At 37.3% G+C, this 18,824-nt stretch overlaps 3 protein-coding genes across 5 annotated transcripts; 2 read left to right on the top strand and 1 right to left on the bottom strand.

Annotated features, from left to right (window-relative positions):
- Positions 1-501: 501 nt before the first annotated feature.
- On the top strand, positions 502-2,795 carry LOC141595223 (uncharacterized). 2 transcript variants are annotated; one of them, XM_074415199.1, is made up of 2 exons: positions 505-745; positions 1,333-2,795. In XM_074415199.1, the coding sequence occupies exons 1-2, from the start codon at positions 713-715 to the stop codon at positions 2,521-2,523; spliced, it is 1,224 nt and encodes a 407-aa protein (XP_074271300.1). In that variant the 5' UTR covers positions 505-712; the 3' UTR covers positions 2,524-2,795. The 2 variants fall into 2 exon arrangements, with proteins under 2 accessions (XP_074271294.1, XP_074271300.1); XM_074415193.1 differs by having other exon boundaries at positions 502-2,795.
- Positions 2,796-6,529: 3,734 nt separating this feature from the next.
- LOC141595242 (hsp70 nucleotide exchange factor fes1) lies at positions 6,530-11,230 on the top strand. Its single transcript, XM_074415212.1, has 6 exons — positions 6,530-6,811; positions 8,484-8,626; positions 8,729-8,779; positions 9,684-9,905; positions 10,021-10,123; positions 10,530-11,230. Exons 1-6 carry the CDS (start codon positions 6,726-6,728, stop codon positions 11,056-11,058), a joined length of 1,134 nt encoding a protein of 377 aa, XP_074271313.1. The 5' UTR covers positions 6,530-6,725; the 3' UTR covers positions 11,059-11,230.
- A 1,226-nt stretch (positions 11,231-12,456) lies between these two features.
- Positions 12,457-18,003, bottom strand: LOC141595237 (PRA1 family protein A1). Of its 2 annotated transcripts, none has more exons than XM_074415204.1 (8): positions 17,655-18,003; positions 14,693-14,733; positions 14,517-14,595; positions 13,906-13,992; positions 13,724-13,812; positions 13,560-13,631; positions 13,340-13,462; positions 12,457-12,815 (listed from the first exon to the last, which is right to left on the bottom strand). In XM_074415204.1, the coding sequence occupies exons 1-7, from the start codon at positions 17,810-17,812 to the stop codon at positions 13,359-13,361; spliced, it is 630 nt and encodes a 209-aa protein (XP_074271305.1). In that variant the 5' UTR covers positions 17,813-18,003; the 3' UTR covers positions 12,457-12,815; positions 13,340-13,358. The 2 variants fall into 2 exon arrangements, with proteins under 2 accessions (XP_074271305.1, XP_074271307.1); XM_074415206.1 differs by having other exon boundaries at positions 12,457-12,856; positions 17,655-18,000.
- Between the last annotated feature and the right edge of the window lie 821 nt (positions 18,004-18,824).

Here is an 18,824-nt window from a genome sequence, read left to right on the forward strand (position 1 = left end):
TTATCAACTATTAACTTCGCAAATTTAAGTACGACTAGATAAAACTATAAATTTGATGAATTTGATATGATTTTAAAATTGATAAGTTGAGTAATTTGGAAAAGAAAAAGAAACCTAGAATAAGTAGTGGGTAGTTATTCATGTACTGGGCAGTTAACTACTCCCTCCTATTCTTCTTTTTCTTCCCCTTTGGATGGGGCACAATATTTAAGGAAGTGAATAAAATATGAATTGTGAATTGGGTGGGGTTTGGTGATAGGAGAGAGGAATGAATAAAATAAGGAATTGTGAGTTGGGTGGGGTTTGGTGATAGGAGAGAGAAATGAATAATTATGAATTAAATAAGAAATTGTGAGTTGGGTGGGGTTTGGTGATAGGAGAGAGGAATGAATAAAATAAGATTAAAAGTTTCCAAAAAAAGAAAGGGGAAGAAAACCTGAATAATCCGTTTTAGGAAATAGGGAAGAAAATAGAGAATAGGAGGGAGTATTTTTTTTAATTTTATCTTTTTTATAACTCCTTTTGGAGTATCATGCTTCCTACCCTCATAGAACACAAAGTTTCAGAGTATTCCGATATAGAAATTTGCCATTTTCCCTGAACATTCCGGAGCTTCCGTCCACATAAGAACCAACAATGGCAGAACAAGAATCCTCAGAAACAACCATTATTGAAGAAAGAGTTGAGCTCATGATTGATCCTACTACTTCTAATGAAGCTGAACAAAACCCAACAAAAAGAACAGGTTATTTTCTAAAACCCTCTTTAAATCTCAATGAATTACCACCCAAACTTCCAAAGATTCAATCTTTTTCATCGTCGTCACGACCGAATGTTATTTTTCTTTGCCGTTCAACCCCCTATAAAGGATGGCAAACATGGGTGGAAAAATTGAGACAAACCCAAGAGCCAGCGTGGCGAAAAGCCGGTATCTTTGATGCTATTAACTGCTCTACTTATCACATTGCGAAAATTAATGACCTTATTTATAGCTTGGTTGAAAAATGGTGTCCTGAGACTAACACATTTGTATTTCCATGGGGTGAGGCTACTATTACATTAGAGGATGTTTTTGTCTTAGGTGGTTTTTCGCCTTTGGGTGTTTCTGTTTTGAGCAGTAGCTCGGATTTGGGAAAAGATGTTGAGAAGGTTAAGAATAAGTTGATAATGTCGTGTCGAAAATTAAAAGAAAATGGTAATAATTTGTCTCATTTAAGATGGGAAGAGTATTTTATGGGGTGTGCTGATGAAATAGATCAGTATGCTGGTTTTCTATGTCTTTGGCTTGTCAGGCATGTTTTTCCTGGTAAGAATACCTCGTCAATTTCGCAGGCAGTTTTCGTGATGTCGGCCAGGATTTGTTGTGGAGCTAAACTCGCTTTTGGTCCTGTTGTTTTAGCTTCCATTTATAGTGAGCTGACCTTGTTGAAAAAGGAAATTTTGAGTGGTGGTGATGATGGTAGTAGATTGTTTGTGTCATCACCATTGCATTTAGTTCAGGTTTGGGCATGGGAGAGGTTTCCATTGCTAGGACCGGTCCCTAGGATGATGGATTGTGGAGAGGTTAGATTAGCGCGTTGGGAAAGTCATGCCAGGAAATTATGTGACGACATTGATGATGTAAAGATGTGTCTAGACTCAGCTAGGGAGAATTTTCGATGGCGCCCATATGGCATGTCTATTGAAAACTGGTCATTACCGAGGTTTTATGTCAATTCGGGGATGTGGGTAGTCGTGGATTCTGATGAGGAGTGGAAGTTATTTGCTAGGTGTTTGATGGTTGGCCAGTTGAACGGATTGGATTGTGTTGAGAATTATAATCCTCATAGGGTTGCTCTCCAATTCGGGTTTGATCAGGATATTCCGAAGTCTAGCAGCTATACACTTGATGAGGTTGGATATAGGATGGATTTTGAGGGTTTGAAAATGTACCTGCCTCCTCGATTACATGAAGGAGATATTACGTCTAGGTACTTTGATTGGTGGAGGAAAAGATTCGCACAAGAAGAAATGGCGCTTGTAGGAAGTAAAAGGAAGTTGAGAACTAGGAAAAGAGTGAAGAAAATAGCCAAAATTTTTGATAGATGTGATGAGCTTAAAGCAATAATTGTTGAAAATGTTGGTATGGAGGAAGGCGATGAAGATATTGAGCTGAATAGAAGCATAGATCAGGAAGAAGGCGGTGGTATGGAACTGGCTGAAAATGAAATGCTTGGTGAAAGAAAGCAAGGATGTGCTGCAATGACTTCTGCTTGTTCACAGTCAGCTTCAAAACATCAGAACTTGGAGAATGAAATTGGAACACCAACTGAATGTAGTGGAACTTTAATCAGAGTGGCTAGTAACGATGAACCAGCTGAAGCATTATGTCGGGATCCAGTTGATGGTCCTGTGGCTGTCAGCCTGCCAGTGATGGATAAGTCTGATCAGAAATCGTTTGCAGCCCGTTGTGTTGAGTATGAATCGAGGATGAGTAGGCTGGAGAGGATGATTTCGGCTACGTCAGTTTATAAACCTACTTGACTTGCATCTAATAGTGGATACAGTTACTTTTGTCATTAATCAGTTAATAGCATTGAACTACAGTAATTACTCTAATTAGTAAAACAGAACTTGGTTATAATATAACTGGAGTGAGTAGCTGTGTTAGTTTTACCGTCTTTTGTCATCGTCTAACTTTGGTAATGTAAGCCCTGAGAAAAGGATTTATGTATGATTTCTCTGCCTACGGAAATCATGAACTAAATAGGTTATATATGCAGCTTGCTGAATTACTGACTTTCTCATCTTACACATCTGAAATCTTAGAATAAATTGGTATTCCTATTCATTATCTGCTGATGTGTTGCGGAATACATTGCTTGCAGCGAAGGGAGCACGACTGATTTGCACAGCTTTCAATAATCATACGAAACCACCCCAAAAAACAGGTTACAGGAACTGTCATACTCCCACAATTAGACAGGTGAACACATCAGGAGGCCTACAAAATGAAGAAATGTAATAGATAGCTTAAGTCTGGATACAGTCTTCAAAAATCAGTCTAAGCATTAATGTTATTCACGTACTGTCTCGTGTCATTATCCTGTAAGCCGACCAGGTTGCGTTTAGGTTTAATCTAGTTTGGATCGGCCCCACCCAACCCACTACTGTAAATATGTCTCCACTACACTTAATACTCGATTTTTTTTATTAGATTATTTTATTTTTAAGAATTACTTGTAAGTCGTAAATGTTATTCACGTGCTGTCTCGTGTCATTATCACCTTTAGTCGAAACCTGGAAGCATGAAAGTGGAGTGATGTAAGCCATGATTCCAAAAGCACATTTATTTTGACGATTATAAATTCATGTGACACACATAAAACGTAAAGAAATGAAGCAACTTTGAATTTGTGAATATACTCCCTCTAACGCAAATAGGTGAAGTCACATCATTAAAGTTGATTATGTTAGTTGTAAAATGACACACTAGAGAGGATCTATAGACATATTCTACCTGCGGACGTGCAATTATTTAGCTGCAGCATGACTATTGTTCGGCTAGGAATCGCTTATTGTATTCCAATTCTTTTCACTTTAAGTTCTTGCGTAATATGCCATAGAATATTCACATTTTAGTTGAACATGTGTTGTGATTCAAGCATTTCTTGCTCATTCTAATCATGCTTTCTCCACCACTCTATTTTTTGGTCTAAAGGAAGTCAAAGGGGGAATTTGCTGCTGACGGGATTTGAATCAGGTTATGGTATCACCTCTCATGACTTTACCGACTATACTAATTGTCATCTGCTTCTCGAGCACTCTATAATAATACGAATAATAGTAATGACAACAACTGCTTCCTTCGTTCGGTTCATTTCACGGTATGTGAGAAGAATTTTGACTAATACAGAGTAGTAAATTGTGAATTTATTTTTTGTAAAGTCATCGTCTTTTTCGCCCCCCTTCCGTCCCTTTGTGTGAACATGACCGAACCATTTTTCCGAGTCCAACTTCTACGACACTACAATTAATGCGCGCTTACAACATGACACCCTATACACTAAGATTTCATTTTAGTTCAACCATGTTGCGTCCAACATTTGCAGCCAAACAATATTATGTTACAAGCATTGTCACGCACACTCGAAAAATGCTACGAAAAAAAACAAGTAATGCTCCACAGGCTCCACCGGGTAAATCAAAACTTAAAATTGCAATTGATGATCAATGAAATCACAACCAAACATAATGATTTTGTGGAAGAAATTAACTTTGATTAATTTTTTTTTTATTGTCAATCGACGCGCGCACTTAGTCGCATTACAATGGGGAGGGGGGGTTGAACCTAGGACCTATTGTCCGCAATACCTCCATCTTAACCAATAGACTAAGACATTTTCGATAACTTTGATTAATTAGTGAATGATTCAATTTCATACAAATAATAATAATAATAATCACATTTATTGCATATCAAATTCATTTTTCATTTATTGACACACTTTTAACTTTACAAAAGTAGATCGACTATACTTCATCTGTTCTATTAAATTGTATACGAAGTACTAAGCTGGACTCTCACTTTTACGTCGAAACAACGACAATAACCCATTCAAAACCCGACCCAAACCCGACCTCCCTCGATTCCTCCTCCGCACTCTACTCGGCCACGACACCCTCCTCGCACCGCCACGGCCATCGTCCGTCTCGGTATAAACCACCGGAAACTCCCTTTCCCTTTCCGCTTCCTCTTCACCGCCATTAAACCTCCCAACCGCGTAGCCGCCACCTGGTAATCTCCATATCCTCAACCCAACCCTCTCCTCCTCAGAACTCAAATCCGGGTTCGGGTTCGGGTCCGGGTTGAGTTCAGTAGGCAGCTTGAACCGGCAAACAGGGCAAGAATTGCTCCGCAACAACCAAGGCAGAATACAGCCCGGATGGTACACGTGGCGACACGGCAACTCCCTTACTTCATCGCCGAAATCAAAGATTTCCTTACAAACAGCGCAATGAGACTGGAAAAGTAGCTGAGAGTTGCCAATTTTGAACAGGGGAATGGTGTTGATGGCTGATTTAGCTGCAGGGCCGCTGTTAATGTCTACAGCGGCCCTGCCGAGTTGGTGAAGAAGGTGGTGGATGGGGGAGGTGATGAGGAAGTCGGAGACCGTGTCGGGTTCGGGTTGAGGAGGAGGAGGAGGGGAGATGGGGGAAAGGGAGGAGGAGCAGAGTGGACAAAGGGAGAAGTGGTGGGTGTGGAGTGTTATGAATTGGTCGCATGTGTTGCACCAGTAGGTGTACCCAGTTGAGTTCATTTGAATTGAGGCGGAGATTAGGCACTGTTGTCGACGGTTGATACTCGAATGTGAGTGGAGGATGGAGGAGGAAGAGGAGAGTTTTGGGAAAATAGTTTGTAGGAGTGTGTGTGTTTGTGTTGCTTATGTTTTATGAATGATGACTCTCTCAAACTTGCACCTTTATTTTTCTTGTACAAACTTAAAGTGTGGAGTGTGGTACTTGTCAAGAATTTTAAATGAATTTTAAGGAGTACAAAAGATATACTTGGTGGTGGAGTAGGGTGGGTAAAACCCAACTCATTTGACCCGTTTGATTTAGACTGAAATTTAACCCATTTGAATTTAATCTAATTTAAATTAATTTATGATTAAATTTTGTCTACCCAACCTTAGCTCTAACTCTTCTACAACCGACCCTAACTCAAAACTTTGATTGAATATTTTGCTTGTTTTAACCTTCTAAGAAATTATGCATGAACTCAAATACTCATCCTATCCCCAACACTTCAACAAGTCACAGTAAAGTCTAATTTGAACTCATTTGACTAACCCGACATACTCCTAAGATTTGGCCCGCTTGGTGTAGATGTTCACAATAAGAACTCCACAGTTACACGTAGTTGTTGCGCAATAATTTTAAGATGTGTGACCTCCTAGCAAAATGCACTCAAAAAGACTAGCATTGGTGTGGGAGTCAAATACACAACCTAATGATTTATTGTGTGTCACCACTTTCGGTCCATGTTTGGGGTCGGGTTGTTCCATTACCCACCTTTACTCAGAACTAAATTAGAGAGTAACAATGTTTGGGAAAAAATTTGTAGATAAGAGACTCACTCTTGATTTGTGTTGTTGACGATGAACTTTGTCAAACTAGACCTTTAATTTCACCACTCTGCAAACTCAAAGTTATTGGCTTTTATCCTATCTAATCCATTTGGATTAAGATTTTCTGAACAAATCTAAATAAACAAACTAAACATAAACATAATCATCATCATAATAATAATAATAATAATAATAATAATAATCGAGCACTGTCGTTAAATCGATAACAAAATATCGTGTTTTCAACATTATTTCTTTTCATATTGTCTATTCTAAATAAGTTGATAATAACACATCTAATAATCACCCAAACTAAAAACAACTCCCAACTTTTTTTTATTAACTGCAATTCGAATTTCCTAAAATAACCCGAGCCGCATCCGAACCAATTAACCTGATTTGGCAGGCTACTCCTACCTGGTCGACATATATATATAGAAGGATTATAGAAGGATCTAGTACAATCTCGAAATTTCCTTTCATACAACGAGTAGTTCATAACTTGATTGAGACTATATATAATCCGGCCGCCTAAATATCGATATTAAAATCACAATTTCTCTCTAAAAACCTCATCAAAATCCGCCATTGTTGTCACTAATTCAACCTTCAAACATGAACCAAGATAAACCCAACTGGGAAGGTCTTCTCAAATGGAGTCTTTCGCATACTGATGGTACTTTACCTCAGCGTCAACTCAGGTTTCCCCTTTAATTTAATTCAACATATTTTTGGCAATTTTTGTTGTTTTTTGTATGATTTTGTGATTTTTTTAATCTGGGTTTGTAATTATTCGCCGTATTTCATGTGGGTTTAACCTAAAAATCATTACTTTGTTGAATTTGTTGTAGAATTTTATTGGTATGCAAAATTAGGGTTTATATGATTTGTTGTTGTAGTTGAATTAGGGAGAAATTAGTTTGGGGTTTTGAGAAACCGTGTAGTTTGAAATTCGTATACAATCAAATGGAATAGTGGAAGTGTGATGCTATTAGTAGCGTCGTACCCCGTAAATTATGAAGATTGTTGATTAAAGTTGCAACCTTTGGTGGAAAGTCTCGAAGCGAGTTGTTTCTATGGTTTATTAACGTTGCAATTTTGTATGGAGTTTCGAGAAATAATGTATCTTGCTAATCGCTGTGTAGCAAAATATGAAGATTATTCATTACAGTTGCTATCTTTGGGTGCTTGCAATGTTGAAGGTGATTTGTTGTTGTAGACTTGTAGTTGAGTAAGGGATCAAATTTGGATCGGGTTTTGAGAAACAGTGTATTAGGCTAATAGCAGCGTAACAACATATGAAGATTATTGATTAAAGTTGCTATCTTTGGGCAGAAACAATGTTGAAAGTTATTCGTTGTAGTTGAATAAGGGAGCAAATTTGTATTGTGGTTTTGAGAACCATTGTATTAGGCTATAATAGCAGGGTGGTAACATATGAAATTATTGATTAAAGTTGCAATGTCCGGGTTGAAGGTTTGGAAACAATGTTGATGGTGAGCTGTTGGTTTAGATGAATAAGGGAGCAAATTTGCGTTGTGTTTTGAGAAATAAATAATGTATGAGGCTAATAGCAGGGTCCGGGATAGTATAATACGAGAATTTTGATCAAAGTTGCAATATTTCTGTGGGAGTAAATGTTAAAGGTGATTTATTGCTATAGTTGAACAAAGTATTCCGTAGCAAATTTGTATGCGTTTTTGAGAGAATATGTATTAGACTATTGAATATTGATTAACGTTGCAATCATTTGGTGATTTAATATAAGCATCAACAAGAAAATGAGGACGGGGAAGCAAGATTCAGCTTTGCTAAGTAGAAGCTCTTGCTTGTATAGTTGTATTGATATTAAGTGATACGCGGGAATGATCATGATATTTTGATCTAGAGTTGGGTGACATTGTGGAGAAAATCTTATCAGACGTTAGGTTTTAATGGTATACGGTGGTCTCTACTCTCTACTATGGACTATGGCATATTAAGTTATGCAAAAACCAATGGCGGGAGTGATTTGATGGTCTTTTGTTTGTAGGCAGCGTGAACAAAAGAAATTACTTATGTTGAGCTACATATCTAAGTGAATTTTACTAAATTTTATTACTTACTTTTGGTAATTCTGTCTCATCGAGGGCACGTAACTCATGGAAAAATTAATATAGATGTATGATGTATCTGTTGATTTAGAAACATGTGAAACTCATTAAGCTAATGCTAATAGAGCATTTTGTGCCACCGGTTACTTGACAAGAGCTCCATACTCCGTTGAACTATTTCCTTTCGTATCAAGTAACTGATTGTAGTCATTAATGGCATAGAATTTAACCAAGTAACTTGCTCAGCATACATAACCTTTCTTTTATCTGTGTCTACCAGCGAGGAGGACCGGAGGTGGTTCATGGAAGCTATGCAGTCTCAGACTATTGACGTAGTGAAGCGCATGAAAGAGATCAGCCTAGTTATGCAAACTCCAGAGGAAGTTTTGGAGTCTCAAGGAGTAACTCCCACTGAAATTGAAGGTATTGCACATCACAAACATTTGATTTTTGCCTTGGTGCATTAACTTGGCAAGTATTAAATGAGTGTGTGACTAACTTATTCTTGGTGCTGTTTTTGTTAAGACATGTTGGATGAGCTACAAGAGCATGTGGAGTCGATTGATATGGCAAATGGTAAGTTCAAACGACCATGAATGTTCCCCACATCTTTGTTCAAGGCTTGGTTAATGTGCATTTTTTTTCTTCTTTTTTTCTTGTGCTTTCTAAGTAACACGTCATGTCCGAGAAATTGTAGTTTCATGTTATGCTTCTTTTTGATGCGAGGCAAGTAGCTGTTAGTTTTCGTTTCATAGGTGCACAAATATAAGGGTAAGTTGTATGTTTAAGTGCTAGGGTAAGTTCATACAATTACAGTTAGTACTCCCACGGTCTTATCTAGACGTTAGAGCTTGCCCTGGATATTTTCTGTGTAATTGTGGGCTAACCTCTGTCTACTTTTCTACCACATGCCGCTCAGTCTCCCATATAGTGATCTTCCTTGGGCCTAATCCAATCTGTTGAAAACTCGAGTGTTTCTTTAGACAATTATATTGTGTTGTTTCTTCCTTTGGCTTTTGCCCTGGGAGAGTCGGCCTTCCTCAAACTGCTGTGATTTAATGCTATGAAAGTTTATGGTGGATTTCTTTAGTCATAAATAAACCTCTTGGAATGATAGTGCCTAAAGATACTAGTGACTTGGTGAGCTTCGGCCCAAAATTTAGCTTCTTTTAGCCTATCGAGAGTGTTGCTCGTTCTGGACTCTTTCCCTTCGCCTCAATGGGATTTGGTTGCTGGCTGTATCAAGTGTGGTGTTAGAAAATTTCCTATATAATATCTGAGGCAGCTCAAGTAATCATAAGAGAAGTGCCCGTGTAATTATATTTTTTACCTTTTCAGAAAGGTCGTGCACTCTCGCTGTACTGTTTTCATATATATGTAGGCAAACTAGTTGTGAGATTATCTTGATATTAACAATGTCTGCAATCTTCAAATCGGGTTCTTTTTAGTCTAAGCAATAGATTTATATTTTGTATGGCAGATCTATATTCAATTGGTGGATTGGGCCCTCTTCTTGGGTATCTGAAGAATCGACATGCTAATATTAGAGCAAAGGCGGCAGATGTGGTGACAACTGTTGTCCAGAATAATCCAAAGAGTCAGCAACTAGTAATGGAAGCTAACGGGTTTGAACCACTTCTTACAAACTTCACTTCAGACCCTGATATGCATGTTCGTACACAGGCACTTGGTGCGATATCATGTGAGTATGCTGCTCTTTCTTTCTTACAGTGATACATTACGTAAAATTATGGCATCTGTGCTTTTTTTTTTGCCCTGGGTACAATATTTACAGTGATTAATGTGGTGGCTTGCAGCTTTAATTCGCCATAATAAGCCTGGAATTGCAGCATTCCGTCTTGCAAATGGGTATGCAGCATTGAAAGACGCTTTGAGCTCTGACAGTGTACGATTTCAAAGGTACTAACTCTTACTTGGGTGACGCGTTTACTATTTTACTTGAGAAATACTGACATACATGTGAATTTGCATATCCTTAGGTCCTACTTTTTTTTTTCACTTTTATAACTTCTCGGTGCACCTCCGCTTTTTCTTCCATTTTGGTTTTATGCAAGCACATTACATTTACCTTTTGCTACGCTTGTGGCTTTTTTTGCTTTCCTTTCCTTCGACTTTGTCACTTTTTCGTTTGCATACCCTCTATACTTGCTTTTATAACTTTTTCTTGTTGTAGCCATGGTACAAAATGCGGTAATAGACTAATAGTATTACCAAAACTGCATGCGTCTATAATTTCATAAGCCATTTTAGTGAACGGCTCATTTTAGAGGACCTTGCTCTCACTGTCAACCGCTCATTTTTACAGGAAAGCCCTAAGTTTGCTCCATTATCTTCTAAAGGAAAACCAAGCAGACTGTACTGTTGTTACTGAACTCGGATTCCCTCGTATCATGATGCACCTTGCTTCTAATGAAGATGCGACCATAAGAGAAGCGGCCATGCAAGGTATACTAGAACTTGTCCGTGGAAAACCCGATGACATGCCTGGGAGCTTTGCGGATGAAGATGGGAAAATGAAGAAACTTCTCGAAGAACGTATACAAGGCATAAGCGCCATGTCAAAAGAGGAATTAGGTGCAAACAAAGAAGAGAGGCATCTTGTGGACACACTTTGGAGGGCTTTCTATAATGAACCTTCTTCCCTTGGGGAGAAGGGTCTCCTCGTTCTTCCTGGTGAGGAGGATGATGAGCTTCCACCAGATGTGGCAGGAAAACTGTTTGAGCCACCTCTTAGGGCTTGGGCTGCAAAGCGAGAACCCGAGCAGCCTTCTGAGCCCGAGAAGAAAGAAGCGCCTTTGTTGCTGGGGCCCGGACCTTCTAATAGTTCCAGTTGAAGTGTTAATGGTGTAGAGTGACCAACAAAATATTGTTTTTTGTGATGTTAAAACTCGCGCCACTTTTTGTCTTATGTTTTTCTGATGGTTGTGTAATGCTCTATTTTAGTATGTGCTTTTGCAAAAACGGGTTGGTTAAACGTCGTATGTTATTTCTTTTTTCCTGGTTGCATCACTTGCATGTGTGTTGTATCTAGTAACTCAGAGTTCATAGGAGTAATCTAGACCGCATTTTAAACTGGTCTCGAGTTAAATCTTCAAAATTAGGGAAGAAGTGTATCATTCTAATTCAAATTTTTTTTTTTGGTCTTTGTTAACGAATCAAAAGAAACTGATCGTGTTTAGGCGAAAGACTTGAATGAAGGTTGTGGTACGATGGCTATACGAACAAACATTGGAGAGAGCATCTCAATTTAAGGATCGTCTTACTAGGGCCCTTGTATTCCGGTGGTTATTTTTCGGAATTACTTTTTCACATACATACTTTACTCTTTCACATACATTTTTTCATAAAGTTTCCATACTATACCCTTTTCCAAAATAATAATCAAATTAACTCTTATGTACACTTTACCTAAAATCCAATCTAACTAATTTAAAAACTTGAACAATGGATTATAATTCTTCGATTAGTGAAGTAATTTTCGTTTTTAGCAATTATTAATACGTCTTATTCAAATTATTAGGTTTACTTTTTAGTGAAATTAATATGCAAAACAATTATTATTAGTTAGGGTTTATGGGTGGTGAAAGGCACGGTGGTTAGGGTGGTTGATGGTTGCTCTGGGCGTGGTGGCTAAGGGTGGTGCGGTGACGGTGGTGTGATGGTGAGGAAAGACGACGGCTTAATCGAATACGGATGCTGCGATTGGTTTGGTGTCGGAGTCGGGTTGTCGGTTGGGGGTTGTCGGTTTGGCGATGATGCACAACGATGCATGTTTGTACTGATATGATTATGAGCTTGTTAATGAAAGGATTAATTGCCTAGCAATTTGACGGTGCGATAAATGGATTTAACTTTTGCTTGTTATTGTTCATGCATTTTTTAATCGTTTGTATGCGACTGATCGGAGGAGGTGACCGGAAATGGTGAACGGAGGTGGTGATGGGAGATGAGGGAGGAGAGGAAAAAATTAATTGGGTGAGGGAATGAAAAATGACAAGGGTAATATTGTAAAAATCGTATGTGAAAGAGTAAAATCCGTATGTGAAAAAACACGTCCTTTATTTTTTCCTCCTGAAATTTTGTACTTTGGTTTTAAGTTTGAAGTTTAGGGTTTGCTGCTTCATGCAGCTTGCCTCCACCATTTATAGTAAGTAATACTCAGTTGAGAAAAATACTCTGAATATGAACTATTTGCCTATTGTAATTTGCAAATACGAATAGCCACAAATCTATTGTCGTCAACCAGGACATTTTGATTAACCATACGCAGATTGGTTACAGTGCCATTAAGCATTTACAGCACCAAAAACGTACTATAATTCAACATTTTTTTGGTCAAGAGTGCTACAAGAAATGTTACTGACCCAAAAGGAAAAAAAAAAAAACGGGAGAAAACAGAGATAAAGTCCACCATTAAAATGACTACAAAAGTTGTCAATGGAGGCATCTACTAAAGTGTGTTTATACAACATTGCATCTACTCATCAAAAAAATGACGCTCAGGACAATTTACAATCCCACATTCTGATGGTTTCGAGTTTTCAGCAATGATTATACCTCTGCTTCCCAGCAAACCAGCGCATATATTCTTCTGCAAATCAAGATCGTCAGCTTCACAATCAATGCGTAATCCTAGAATAAATAGACGTTGCAAAAACATTATAGTGGAGCAATGTCAGCACTTGGTACATGCCAATTTTTTTTTCTAGGACAAAGCTACTCCGTATTATTTAGCAGGACTGGGGTAATGACACCTTATCAGCAGTTACTGTAACTTGTAAGTCAAACCGCGTAAGCAAAATAAAGCATGAGCAGTCAATGGCGCATAAGATTTGCTCTTTGGTTTAGAAATACGTGAAGTAAAATGGCCACTAACAATGCCACACTTCTTTTTGAGGTGAACGCCAAGAAAGCACATTCATATGATTGTGGCAGCATCCCCACGAACCAACAAACATCACTAACAAAAATTAATAACTCTCACGTCACTAGATGGGCTCTTAGCTTGCCCATACACGCAGATGATGAAAATTGTGCACTATCATGTTAATGCAAGAATGTGTATACCAAAACACGAAAACAATCTTGAAGAAAGCTCAATTATGATCTACTCACATTATATACAGCATGAAAACTACAGGTCACTGTAGTTTCGCCAAACTTGACGAAATTCCTCACGGAATGTGTTCAACCGAGCTTTTAGATTGGGAGTTCTGCAGCTTGCATGTAGAATGGTAGCTGAGGACAACATAAGAGTAAGAAGAAAGATCAATAATCACTGAAGTCCTTTAAAGTAATAAACAGACAAAACATAGAAAAAAAAGACGGAAATTACCGAGAAGTCCGACTGCAAATGCCCATAGAACAGTCAATAGACCACAAGAAAGAAACCATAGGAGGAAACTCACTGAAACAATACAGCAAGAGAGACTGTTAGTATTCCTTCAAATAAATCTATTTACCATTGATTATAAAAGAGACTATAAAGAGTTGACTTACCAGTAGAGAAAAGCAACACAAACATCCAACGAGGCCGACCACAAATGTATATGGCCCTTTTAGCTGAAGGACGGCCACGAATTACAGGCCTAGTACATTTGGAGGATTTGTCAGACAAATAAACAAAGTTTTGTTACACATTTACACTTGGAACAGTATTTCGTAAGACAGGATGAACTCACGTAAGTGGAGGCCTCATTTTGGCAGCTAGATGAGGAGAAAACTGCCTCACAGTTCTTGTTACCTTCTCGCTGAATGTACCAGCAAAACTGAGAAAAACATTGATAAGTAATGAGGATGAAAGAAAAAAAATGAAGCAAGAAACATATAACTCATATACAAGTAACACGATTAACAAAACATATGTTTAGTCTAGTGACCAGCTTCTGAGCCATACAACAAGAAGCTTAGGTGTAGAATGGCCTGTGAAGATAAATTTATATATTCTCTGATTCTCTCCATCCATTATATTGTCCACATTTCGGTGACCACTCAAAATACTTGGCCCATTTCTATATCTATGATAATAAAAAAAAATTAAATAGTGGCAAGGGTGAAGAAGCATCGCTATTTATAAGTTCTCTAAGTTGAGGGCAAAATACGTTTTTGAGTATAGAACTGAGTAAAGAATCCCTTTACACAAAGCATCCAATATGGTAATATATAAAAACAAATGAGTTGAAAGTCCAGATTATCTCCCCCATTGACCGCATGAACATTGAAGACACATGCACTCCGAGAATCATTATTTAAAGAACTAGATGCAAAAGGAAAAAGAACAGATATAAGATACCTGTCATTCAAGAATGCAACGGTGAGAGCTGTTAAAGCAGCAGCGACAATAGCAAGTGGTCTTCGAAGAAAACCCAGACCTGTATACACAAAAACACAATATACACTCTAAGAATCATAAACCAAAGTTCAACAAAAGGGAAGCAATTTAAGAGCTTGGACGCCTAAATCACTCACCAAGAATAACAATGATCATGATGAAGTAGTTTGTCCGGTAGCTGCCAATACAAAATATAAGCATAAACATCAGCGAAATTCACAAGGTCAAGGGCTTTGAAACAGCCAACACCTAACTCAACTGTAACAAAAAGTTTATTTCAAGATATGGGAGAGGCATCGCACAACAGTTGCACAATTTTCAAAGAAGTGTGGAGGGCAGGTGAGAAAAGGACATATACTTAGGCCTCGTTTGGTTCATACCGGAATTAAATTCATGTGTTAATCTGCAATGCACGTGATTTAAACTCCTACATCGAAATTCACATGAATTGCAATAATATGTTTGGTTGCTCATACTGGAGTTTGTTTCCTAGGTGTTTCCAATGACCATGAGGGGAGTAGGTAATTCAATTCCCTCATTATGTAGGAGTTGGAAACTCGTATGGAGTTTGAAACTCCACCATTTTATAAAAAATGGGGTAACCAAACAATCTCCCAAAACCACAATTCATGGGATTTTAGAATTCCCATGAATTAGGTGGGCAACCAAACGAGGCCTTAGATTATCTGACAAAAAAAGTGTATATATTAACTTTGTAAATATTACTTCATCCACTTTATTTTTACACAATAAGAGCCAGGGTCATTAACTCATTTAAAAGAAATTTAAGGTGGGAAAAAAATGTTGGCATGTACTAAAAATTTTGATCCATCGAAGTATTAGGGTGTAACTTTATGTGTGGCCAAGAGAGCAAAGCTGTGCACAGCTTCAACTTTTTTTTTTTTCAATATTTCTTTTGGTGTAAAGTGTAAACCCGTCAAGTGCTCTCTAAAGAGTTAAACGACTGACCGAGAAGTTTGCTCCAATCCCACAGGGGATCACCCACTAACCTCTTGGTTCCACAATAAAAATTGAATTTCTTTGTTTGCGACTTCTTGAGTTTGAGGTCTGGAAGTTTGTGCAACGGCGCCATTTTGATACCGAGTATGTCGTACTCCTCGGTACAAACAATATTTGTAAAACTCATTACCAAACTAATAAATGTAGTAGGGTAAGGAGGTCGATCCACAGAGACGGTGTTTGGCTCTTAGATTGATTGTTTTATTCCTAGTTTAGTTCTTACAAATGCTTTGAGTGAATGATAAACTAACTAATAAGACTACAGCTAAAGCATGCGAATTGATTAAGATACTAATTAAGGAAGCAACGGTGGTCGAGTTCACTCATGTAGAGAAAGGATCGAGTAAAGGCACAAATTAACAAGTAAATAAGGTAAATTCAAAGGTACGTCCCAACCTCTCGATGTGAGACTAACCCGGGGCTTAGCATAATCGAACTCTCGCTCTAATTACCCATAATCCACTAATCGTCATGAATTATCTAGTTAGAAGTCAAGCTCTCACCCAACAAGTTATAAGATAGTGAAATTGACTCGAATTCTCATTGAGACATTTTCACAAAACACTTTGTATGCATGACAATTAGAAGAGAAATTACCCATGAATTACTAATTTGTTGAAGCTAATAGTCTACCCAAATTAACTACATAAGATCCCCTTCCACCCAAGTAATACACTACTTAAACATGTTAATGAAATTGAGAACAAAAGATGGAAACTTTAACATGAAAATAAGAACAAACATAATGATAAGCCAAGTAATTAAACTACAATAAACATGTAAACATATGAAAGGAAGAGAAATAAAGAGAAGGATTATACCAACATTAATTAAAGGTGGAAACTTTGGTTGAAATAAGAAGGATGAATTTCTTCTTCCTTCAAATTACAACCCACTAATCTATATGTAAACTAATGAGAATTGTGGATATTGAATAAACTAAAGAGTTGAATTACATTATTCTAATTGTGTGAGAGAATTAAGCTAAGGTAAACTACTTACCTTAGTTTTATTCTACACACACCTTAGACACACAATTAGATTAGACTAGACTCTCTCAGTTTCGAATAATTAGTCCCTCCTAGTCCTTCATTATTGTAACAAGAACCCTAATATTTCTCTCTTTAATTTCCTTCAATAAAAGTTGTAATCTTTCTTCCATATTAGTTTAATTCCTCTTTATTTAATGAAGATTTACAATTTTCATTAGTTTACATTTAGATTAGTGGGTTGCAATTTGAAGGTAGAAGAGATTCATCCTCCTTATTTCAATCAAAGTTTGCTCCTTTAATCACTATTGGTTTAATCCCACTTGTCTTAACATTATGTTTGTTCTTCTTAATTTTCATGTTAAAATTCTCATCTTTTGTTCTCATTTCCATTAGCATGTGTGAGTAGTGTATTGCTTGGGTGGAGGGGGATCTTCTGTGGTTAATTTGGGTAGATTGGTTTGAACAAGCAAGTTCTACATGAGTAATTTCTCTTCTAATTGTCATGCATACAAAGTGTTCGTGGAAATGTCTCAATGAGAATTCGAGTCAATTTCACTATCTTATAACTTGTTGGGTGAGAGCTTGACTTGTAACTAGATAATTCATGACGATTAGTGGGTTATGGTAATTAGAGCGAGGGTTCGATTATGCTAAGATTGTCATACTCATATTCTATTGTCTATACTAACTAAGTAACTCTTTTATGGCATCCTTTTGACAATTGCAGGGATTGTTTTTAAAGACATCCGTCTTCCGATCTTTTTCAAATGTTGATGCTACTATTATTATATTCGAGGGGAACTCGGAAATAATATTTTCTAGGTTCGCCACTGTCTGACTACAGGTAACTAACATCTATACAAACATTACTAGAGTATCATCACAACACATAAACCCTAACAATCAATATCGTTCGTCTAAACTATCTAATCTACATAAAAATACGCTGAAATCGCTGAAATCATCGCAATAATTAAACTAAACACTTTAAACAGCAGTGATTAAAGAACAATTCAATCGAGATGATCACTAAACTATGAAATTAAACTACGAAGATCGAAATCGATTAAAGAAGAGGAAATCGTACTAGTAGAGATTGCATTTGAGGCGACTGTTCCATTTAGCGGAAGATCGAGGAAGAGTAAATCGGGAAAAGAATTCCGATAGCGGACGCGGTGGTGATGACCAATCAACTTCTCTCAATGCATCAATTAGATCTTCTGCAGTTACTGTTCCCCAATCCATAGCTTGTTCTTGATTGATTTCAGTTAATCGAGTTCGAATTGGGGAAAACAATCGAGGTGAAACCCTAAATTTTAGGAATCGAGATAAGAATTGGGGGGGTTTAGAGTGTCGTTGCAGCCAAGGAAATCTGGGAATCTAGCGATCGTGTTACGACTTTATGAGGTGGTTAAGCGCTTTTTTCCGCCACTAATTATTGTGTGAGACGGCCTTATTTTTTCTTGTAGAAGTGAAAAAGGGTATGTATCGGAAAGCCAGTAAAATTTGTACCAATAATTCGAAATTGATTTGTTTTATGATATTATTAATCAGCGTATCACGTAAGACGGTTTTATAATTGAGATTGTCATCAAACAATCTATTTAAATCGATAATTTAGACATTTTGTTTTACGAAAGTCATGCACTAAATATTCCACAACTTATGGCATAACCATGTAGTATTAGAAAAAAAAACGTAAATGGCGTACGAAAATGATAATAATATACATTTATTGCAATCAATTTAATTCATATATATAATTGGTCAAATACAAGAAAGTGTTCATCTTGAGTCATTTAGATATACTCTTTGAAGTTTGAATTGCTAACATGAGGATAATGCTATGACCGTATGATACCCCTTCGCAATTTGCGGGAGTTATTGACTACTCCCTCCATTCAACTCCACTTTACAAGTTTCTTTTATCACGTTTGTCAACGCAGCTTTTACACGATAAATATCATTAGCTGCGTATTTGCAAAAATTATAAAAGTTAGATATTTTTAATATACTCTTAAAGACGAATCAAATAAGATCCCACATCAATATATTTTCACTTATATATCGAGAGAAAATTGAAGTTGAATGTCCGCTTGTGAATAGTGTGCAAAATAGAAAGTTGCAAAGTGGAGTTGAATGGAGGGAGTATGTTACTTCAACACCAAGGATGTCTTAGTCTAGTGGTTAAGACGGAGGTATTGTGGACAATAGGTCCCAGGTTCGAATCCCCCCTCCCCCTTATTATAATGCGACT

Source organism: Silene latifolia, chromosome 1, assembly GCF_048544455.1.
Source record: "Silene latifolia isolate original U9 population chromosome 1, ASM4854445v1, whole genome shotgun sequence".
Classification (NCBI taxonomy): domain Eukaryota; kingdom Viridiplantae; phylum Streptophyta; class Magnoliopsida; order Caryophyllales; family Caryophyllaceae; genus Silene; species Silene latifolia.